The sequence below is a fragment of the Camelus dromedarius genome, unplaced genomic scaffold (genome assembly GCF_036321535.1).
Source record: "Camelus dromedarius isolate mCamDro1 unplaced genomic scaffold, mCamDro1.pat HAP1_SCAFFOLD_88, whole genome shotgun sequence".
In the NCBI taxonomy this organism is placed as follows: domain Eukaryota; kingdom Metazoa; phylum Chordata; class Mammalia; order Artiodactyla; family Camelidae; genus Camelus; species Camelus dromedarius.
The window spans coordinates 156,118-164,358 of record NW_026989831.1 but is presented as its reverse complement, the minus strand read 5'-3'; the positions used below and the strand labels follow the sequence as shown (position 1 = coordinate 164,358).

Genomic DNA, 8,241 nt, shown 5'->3' with positions numbered 1-8,241 from the left:
CATTTATGACCATACAGCATAGATCAAAATCATCCAGGCAAGCTAGTAAGAGTGGTGACTTCTAACTGTGTACAGAAGATTAGTATCAGCACAGAAACAGGAGCAGGTAGCTTTCAGTGACAGCAGCATTAGAGGTGTCTTGTAGGGAAGATGGGTGCCTCACAAAATTTGAAGGGATGGGAACCTGGAGCTGCCCCTTCTATCTGTGCCTTTTAAGCAGGATCCAATCTTAAAAGAGAGAAGCAATTCAGAAATAACCAATCACAGGAAAGCCTGGTCCTACACTACTCACAGCCTTGCTGAGACTTCAGTTCCAGAGAATAGAAAAAGAGGTTTTATATACCCATTAATTTTATGAAGCTAGTGTAACCTTGATACCAAAGTCCAAGAAAAGAGAGTACATGACACAAAAGTATAGGTTAGTGTCACTCATGAGGACACACATAAAAATCCTAAGCAAATTAACATGTAGATTCTCCTGATTAATACATTATGACCATTCCCCACCCCTAGGAATGCGAAGTTGGTTTAAACGTAGGAATTGACCTACATAATTCACCACGTTAACAGATTAATGGAGGAAAAATTCCTATTGCATACAAATGTCTGATGAATGTCAACATATATTCAAGATAAATATTCTTAGCAAACTAGGATTAGAATGAACTTCCTTTACTTCACAGTAAATGTGGTGAAATGCTAAGACTTCCATTCCTATCAGGGATAAGAAAAGGATGTCCATTATTACCAGTTCTATTCAACACTGTCCAATGTTGTAAAAAAAGAAAAGGAAGAAAAAGTATAATGTTAAAAACAGCGGACACAAACTGCTAGCATTCAAAGAAGAGATACAATTGGGTATGCTGAAGTCACAAAGGATCTAGACACAAACTGTTGGAATGAATAAGCATATTTAGCAAGACTGCTGTAGAGAACATCAATGTAAAATATATCTGTATATATTTGCTCAATCAAAATATCAAACTTTAAAAAATGATATAATTTTCAACAGCATCAAACACTTAGGAATAAGTTTAACAAAAGATTTGCAAGATTATTTGATGAAAGCTGTACTACTTTATTGAGAGAATTTTAATAGTCAAATATGCAACATAAGAACAGTTTGCATGGTTTCATCTTGTCTTTCCTTAAACCTGTGGTTCTCCTTCCTCTGTAAGATAAACATAACAGTTGGGAACATTACTTAGCAGAATTGTATTTAGATTACATTAAAGATATTACAAAGGACACTACAGTTTTGCTTTTATAAGACTTCCAAGTATATATTTTAACCAATATTTTAAAACACACTACTCTCTATTGGTACAAGGAAACAAAAAGGCTGCTCAAGTTAAGAACACATTAAATAAAATGAACTTATTAAAATGTAGTTTTTAGTGGAAAGAAAAAAATTGTGTATACTTTTACTAAAAGTCCAAACAACACACACACAAAACCTAACAAAAGAAATTTACAAAAAACTGTAACTGCTTCAACTTGAAATAATATTCTGAATATAAGATAGCTAAAACAGCAATGTCATATTTGTTACTGCTTAAGTGAAGTAAATAGAAAAGCCATTACTACATTTGTTTTTTTCTCTGTTATGTAGAAGCAAAAATGTTTCTTTGGCTGGTTAGCCCTTATGGGATTGTTTAGGGTAACCATTTGTCTCCATTTTCACCTGTAATCCTGGTGCAGTTATGAGTAATGCCTTTTTTTCCCACACCTGAAAGTATTCCAGTTTGTATATTATACAATAACATTAGTTTTAAATCATTAGCATCATTTTGACATCAAAATATGGAGCACATATATACCATGTCTTACAACATGACAAAAAAGAAGAAAGTGAGAAATGAATGGAGAGAGGGAAGGAAGAAGAAAAGGAGAGGGTGGGAGAAAAGGAGACTGAGACAAGCCAAACATTTGTTTCTAAAAGTAAATGCTTTTTAAAAAACTTTACTGAGGAATAATTGACAAATATAACTGTGTACATTGCAAGCACACAATGTAATGGTTTAGTGTATGTATACCTTAGGGAATGATTACCAAGATAAAAATAAGTAATTAAAACATCCATCATCTCAGAGGTTCACTCTTTTTTTTTGTGGTGAGAATGCTTAAGATGTACTCTCATCAACTTTCAAGTATACAATACTATATTATTAACTAAAAGTAACTGCTTTTGAGGGACAAGTGTGACAAATTTTAGAAGTTTTCCCATGGTATCTGTGATGTTTAGATATTCAGGTTCTACTGGGATATCTTAAATAATATATGTTTTCCTAGTATTATCAATCATTTCATCAATATTTTGAAAATATTAGACTTCAAGAATGTATTCACTTTCAATTATATAATATACTCAATGTCTGTTAGTGTCTTGCTCATACTCCTTATTGTATATACTTGGGCTTTTTCAACTTTCTTCAGATTATGTAAACTAGTGGATACTCTTCATAAATTACTTTTAAAGAGCAATCTTTCCGATTTACTAGTTGCATTACTTTTCCTTTTACTTATGATCCACACCTCTTATTAAGTACCTCTTTCCTTTTCCCTTAGGTTTATTCTGTTGCTCTTTTTTATCTTACTTTTTCTATTGGATGCTCACATAATTAACTATCTATTTAATAACATATCCATTTAAAGGCTATGATATTCCTTTGAGGACATTTTAGTCATGTTCAATAGGCTCCTGGAAGTACTCTGAAAACTATATTTTAATCTAAATATTCTAATGGAATGGTTCAGCAATGTAAAGTAAAAAAGTTTAGTAGAAGACTAATGGAAGGTAATTTCTGCCCTAAACATCGAGTCTTTCCTTTAAATCTGGAAGCTCTTGAAAGTAATAGTCAGCAATATGGAAAACAGGTATGTAAAACATACTTAGGTTGATTAGTCAGGAATTCCTAAGGTGAAGTCCTTGAACTTCACATCTTACTAACTGTTGTCTCAAGGCAGAAACTAATATGCCACTTTTGATATGGTTAGAAGAGATCATATCATAGTGTCTGCATTTTTATTAGGAACAGTACTCACTTAGACTGACAGTGGGGACAGGGAGCATGCTCTCAGCATATGTATCTTACTCACACCTGCCTTGATCACTGACTACATGCACTCTCTCAACTTGATCAGCCACAGAAACTGGATACTAGACTATCTCTTGCCATTTTATTATTCTGTGGTTTGATGCTTCATTGGGTAAAGGATTTAAAATGCAATTATTTTTTAAGAGCTAGAATAATTCAGAATTTTATAGAATCTAAGAACAAGTATCCAGGTCTCCATGCAGAAAAACAAATACCAAGAGGAGTATTGACCCATTATCTTAGTAGCAATGAAATCTCAATTCAGATGTTAAAATCTGACTCAAGATGACATTTTATCATAAACAAATCATGAAAAACAGAATATCTCTGTATTCTACCCAACAGAACCAGAGAAGGCAAAAATCAACATTAAAAATGATTTTAATATATCTTATTTGAATTCACTATTTATATAAGAGTAAAGATAGGTTTAGAAGTTAAGGGATTTTCCAGAATCACACAAATTATGTTACAGCTGGTACTAGAACCTACTTCAGTGCCTCAGCATATTTCATAGAAACTGGTATTTATTACAAATGTGTTATATATTTGTTAAAAGCAGAAATTATAAAAGAATGTGAAAATTACTAGCTGTCGATTGAAGTACTTACTCAAGAGAAAGAATTTTCATATTTTATAATACAATATGGGTTTGATTCAATTTGTTTCTATATCTGAAAATCTGTAAGTCAGGCAGTCAGGCATCCAGGGTCTGAGCTATCTTTCAAAAAATATTTATACGTGTACTCTGTTATTAAAGTAACAGTAACATTACCTCTATATTGTTAAACATATAATACTCTGGAAAAAAGAGAAACCATATGAATTGCATTCTTAATGGATACACACCTCCTTCCGACATTTTAAGGGGCTCTGGAGTTGATGGAATCTCCCCTTTGACATCAGAATCATCATCTCCTTTATCCTCAGTCTCTGCCTGAGGCAATTTCTGGACATCAGCTTCCAGGTCAGGACCTTAAAAAGATAACAATTTAAATAGTAAACATGAAATATAAATAAGGAGATGATAATATTCATTCCTTCAAATATATGAAATAAAAGCCTGTAGGCCAGTGTGATAATAAATGTGATGGAAAAATGGACTTCACATGTTTGTTTTCCTGTATTATGAGTCATTTTAAATAATAATCTATACCACACTACATCTACATTTCCTACTTATTACCAAGGTATACTAAGAGTAGAGTGTATCAGCTATCTAAGAAATCTAAAGTTTATACCACGGATAGGATTTTAATTACAATTAAAATGTGATTTTTTGAAGGATTAGCAGAGTGTATTTGTGGGTCTGTGACAAATCCTATAGTAGTTACACTCATTCCCTATTGAAATAACCTCAAACTTATTGTTAAAATTAACTACTTACATTTACATGCAAAGGCCCTATATATAACTATCCATAAATGATTCCCATTTAGAACAAAGTATCAAAAGTAACAGCAAATTATTACTGACAAACATCAACATTTCTGTCATATAGTAAGAGTAAAGGAAGTAAAGTGGAAAGAAATTAACGGTCTTTGTTGCCAGTCATATCGTAGAAACCTCTTAATAGTGAGTGGCTAAAGTAATCTATGGCCTGAATTATGTAAATGATTGACAAGTGTTTGATGAAAATACTGGAAATTTGGAAGAAATAATTTGTTTCATGATAATTTTAAGATGCTTTTGATTTTCCTAATTATAAAAGTTTTTAAACATCTTTTAAAGCCAGTTAAAAAATCATACTAACATAGATATCTATATGCCAGTATCCTGAATTACCCAGCTTTTACCATACCATATCAAAATATCAGTCAAAGGAAACAGTGGCCATCATTCATTGAACTCTTTCCTGGAGTCTCTATTCTGCTCCACTGAACTCTATCTATTCCTAGGCCAATACGTAAAGAGTGTACAGTGCAGCCATATTTGAGTGTTAGGCATTTTATACAAAACAATTAAGCTTTTTTTGGTACAACAACAATAGATGGTAGGAAAAACACAAACCTTGGACTGAGATATAAATTATGTCCCAATGAGTCTGGTACTCTCTGGCAAGCCACAATTCCTGAGCCTCAATTTTCTCATTTACAAAATGGGGCTAACAGCCCTATGCACATAGGCTGTATTCCAGGTGTTTTAAGATATGCTGACTAGGCACTCTGCACTTGCTATTAAAAGCTGCTTACACTTGTGATGCAATGACTGAAAAGGCCACGCAAGCATGTTCAAAGAAGAAAAAATTAAACTATTTTAATAATGTACATTTTTGTAGTTAAAATTAGTTTCCTGTGATTTATCAAGGACTATTTTCAAGCACACAAAATAAATCTTGAAGAAACAGGAAAAATTCATTATAGTAAAGGACTGCATGAAGCTGCAAACTCTACTCTCTTTACATTTTCAGGCAATTTTCAGGAAATGTTTGAGATCGATTTCTAATATTTTCTCTCTTTCTGTTATGGTATGTCATAATACATGATGCACACACACACACCTCTGCCCACCACCCCAGTATTCTTCTTCCTTTTCCCTTCACCTTGAATCAGAGGCGCTCCTTCATCCTCTTTCTCTTGACCAGATGTAATATCCTCATTCTCAGTTGGTGGGTCCTCCTCTTGAAGTTGTTCATCACTGGGCTGCTGGGCCTAAGGGTATGTGTGTGTAAATAAAAAGTTCTGTTAATACATGCCAATGATATAAATACATGTAATACGTAAACATATCTAGTCATAAATAAGTATAAAGACACTTAAAATGACTCTATATGCTTATTTGTAATGAAGTTACTCTTCCCACAGAGAGGCTACTGGAAGAAAAGTTATCCACAAGGACTTTGGAAGCTATTTTAAGCTACACTGGGATGGATGTGTGCAATCTGCTGTTAATAAGGATGAGAAAGAACTCACAATGTGTATTTCCACAGGCAACAAAGAATGTTACCCACCTGGATCAATGTTCCCTTCCCCCTTTCAGCATGGAAAACTTTTATCGCTGTATCTATAGTAGTTCAACAAAATTTTCAGGAAAACAAATTTCTGATAATAGAAAACTTCCAATATCAAAGCACTCACAACCGCAGGTTCAATGAGCTGGTAAGATTCTTGATCATCTCCCTTTCCTCTAGATTTGGATCTTAGTCTTACATGCTCACTCATATTTCACACTGAAAGGAGAATATTGTGATTTAGAAAATGTACTTAAGAGGAGCACTATAACACTTCCACGGTTAAATGCATTCCCTTAAATGTTTTTTTTACTTTGAAAATACTTTCAAAATAAGTCCCAGAGTAAGTATAAGTGTACATGTTTTCTGGTGACACCAAATGCAAGGGTGTGAAAAACCATTTATGTCAGCCAAGCTAGCAGTGAAATCACCATAAGGTACATGACAAAATATGAGGTTCGGTTTCACAACTTGATTCATCATCATGGAGACATTAAAAAAAATACCACTAGAGAATTAAAACTTGAGTAACTACCACTTTTGGCACACTCTCATTTACTAAACCCTTTCTCTGCTCTCCTCAATGAAGTTCTACTGGAACACAAAGCCACACTCGTTCACAGTCTATGGCTATTTTTGCACTAAAACGGCAGGGCTGGGTGGTGGCAATAAAAGCTCTCTGTGGCACACTCTTCCCTGGCACTCTGCTCAGTGCACTACAAACCTCAGGACACAGTCAAAACCCCACATCGGTCCTTTCTAGGCCTTTCCTTTACCGTCACCTTGCACCCTGCCCGGGGCCCCACTGCCGACTCCGGATTCTCTGCTCTGTCGGTAGTTCCGGGGCCTCCAAGACCCAGATACTGCAAATAACGCCTCCAATACTCGCCCCATCTTCACCCGACCCACTCCCCTCCGTCTCCCACTGTCTGCCTTTTCCCGCCGCCACCTTGAGAGCCAAGGTAGCCAAGACACCTGTGAGAATGACGACACCTCGAAGACCCTCCTTCTCAGAGGCCACAGATCGCACTGCTGTCCCGCTGGCTCCCCTTCACACGCACGCACACTTAAACTCCCAGCAGGACGGATCTGTCGACCTACCAGGTGATCTCAGCCGACAAAAAACAGTCCAGACTGTGAGACTTGATGTGCACAACTTGGCACCGAGAATGCGTTGCACAAGCCTCACGCTGAGGGCCGAAGACAAGCGCGCAACCCTGGGCATGCGCACTGTGCCTGTCCTGTGCCGCGTGGGCCAGTTTCCCCGCCCTCCACGGGACCCCACCAGGATTCCCGGATCTGTGCTTTGTGGGCAGTTCCTGGTGCCTCCAGGGCTCGGATAGCTCAAATAACGACCCCAAAAGTGACCCCCTACCCTCCGGGGCCCATCGTCCTCCTCTTTTCCCGCCCGCCATCACCACGAGAACAATGGCGGCCATGGCACCTCTGAGGAGAAGGACGACGACCTTGAGGACCCTCCTCAGAGGCCACAGATCGCACCGCCTGACCCACCCAAAGCTCCCTGCCTCCCCCATCACGTGCACACACATTTAAACTCCCGGCAGTTTGTATCTGTGGACCTACCAGGTGATTCTCAACTGGTGAAAAAAGTCGAGAAGGAAGAAACACGACCTCCTCTGGCCCAGCTCTGCTCACAGAATGCGCACAACAAGGCGCATGCGCTGTGTGCGCCTGTATGTGTGTCCCGCCACTAGGCTGAGACCCGGAACTACAGTCTCCCAAGGACGAGAAAAGGAGCTTGAAAAGTTTTGTTTTTTTTTTGGAACTCCACAGCAGTCTTTCTTAGGCGTCCACAAACTTTAGTGACAGCCCCAGGTTACTCTTAGTGGTAAAAGTGTCTCAGAAAGACGCTTAAGGATATTAAGGATTTTAATGCCTATTTTTGTACATGCTTTGATTAACCATTAACTTCTCTTCTGGGTTTTCTGTCTTGCTTGCAATGACTTCGCTCATTTTCATAGAATAAATACATTCACATCTGTTTCCTTTTTCACTTGTGGTACTGCACATTTAAATCTCTGGACTCAGAACTGATTTTTTTGAATATATCTGTGGTCATGGGGTCTGTGTATGGTTAAGAAATATCCATAGATACTGGTTCTAGGATCTAGCCTCAGTCCACTGTCACATGGTGCACAGCAGTGTGAGTATGCTCATTATATACTGTACTTC

General features: G+C 37.0%; 1 protein-coding gene across 1 annotated transcript; it reads right to left on the bottom strand.

The window, feature by feature from the left end:
• Positions 1 to 1,118: 1,118 nt before the first annotated feature.
• On the bottom strand, positions 1,119 to 7,696 carry LOC135320886 (putative G antigen family E member 3). Its single transcript, XM_064484024.1, has 5 exons — positions 7,633 to 7,696; positions 6,176 to 6,267; positions 5,641 to 5,749; positions 3,948 to 4,073; positions 1,119 to 1,171 (listed from the first exon to the last, which is right to left on the bottom strand). The coding sequence occupies exons 2-5, from the start codon at positions 6,257 to 6,259 to the stop codon at positions 1,149 to 1,151; spliced, it is 342 nt and encodes a 113-aa protein (XP_064340094.1). The 5' UTR covers positions 6,260 to 6,267; positions 7,633 to 7,696; the 3' UTR covers positions 1,119 to 1,148.
• Positions 7,697 to 8,241: the final 545 nt, after the last annotated feature.

Bases quoted from the DNA above. Each gene is read 5' to 3' on its own strand.
- LOC135320886 (XM_064484024.1), bottom strand. From the start codon at position 6,259: ATGAGTGAGCATGTAAGACTAAGATCCAAATCTAGAGGAAAGGGAGAT. The intron at 5,750-6,175 runs GTGAGTGCTTTG...ACATACCCTTAG, and splicing joins AGCTCATTGAACCTGCGGTT to GCCCAGCAGCCCAGTGATGA. The intron at 4,074-5,640 runs GTGAAGGGAAAA...TATCTTTTTAAG, and splicing joins AGGAGCGCCTCTGATTCAAG to GTCCTGACCTGGAAGCTGAT.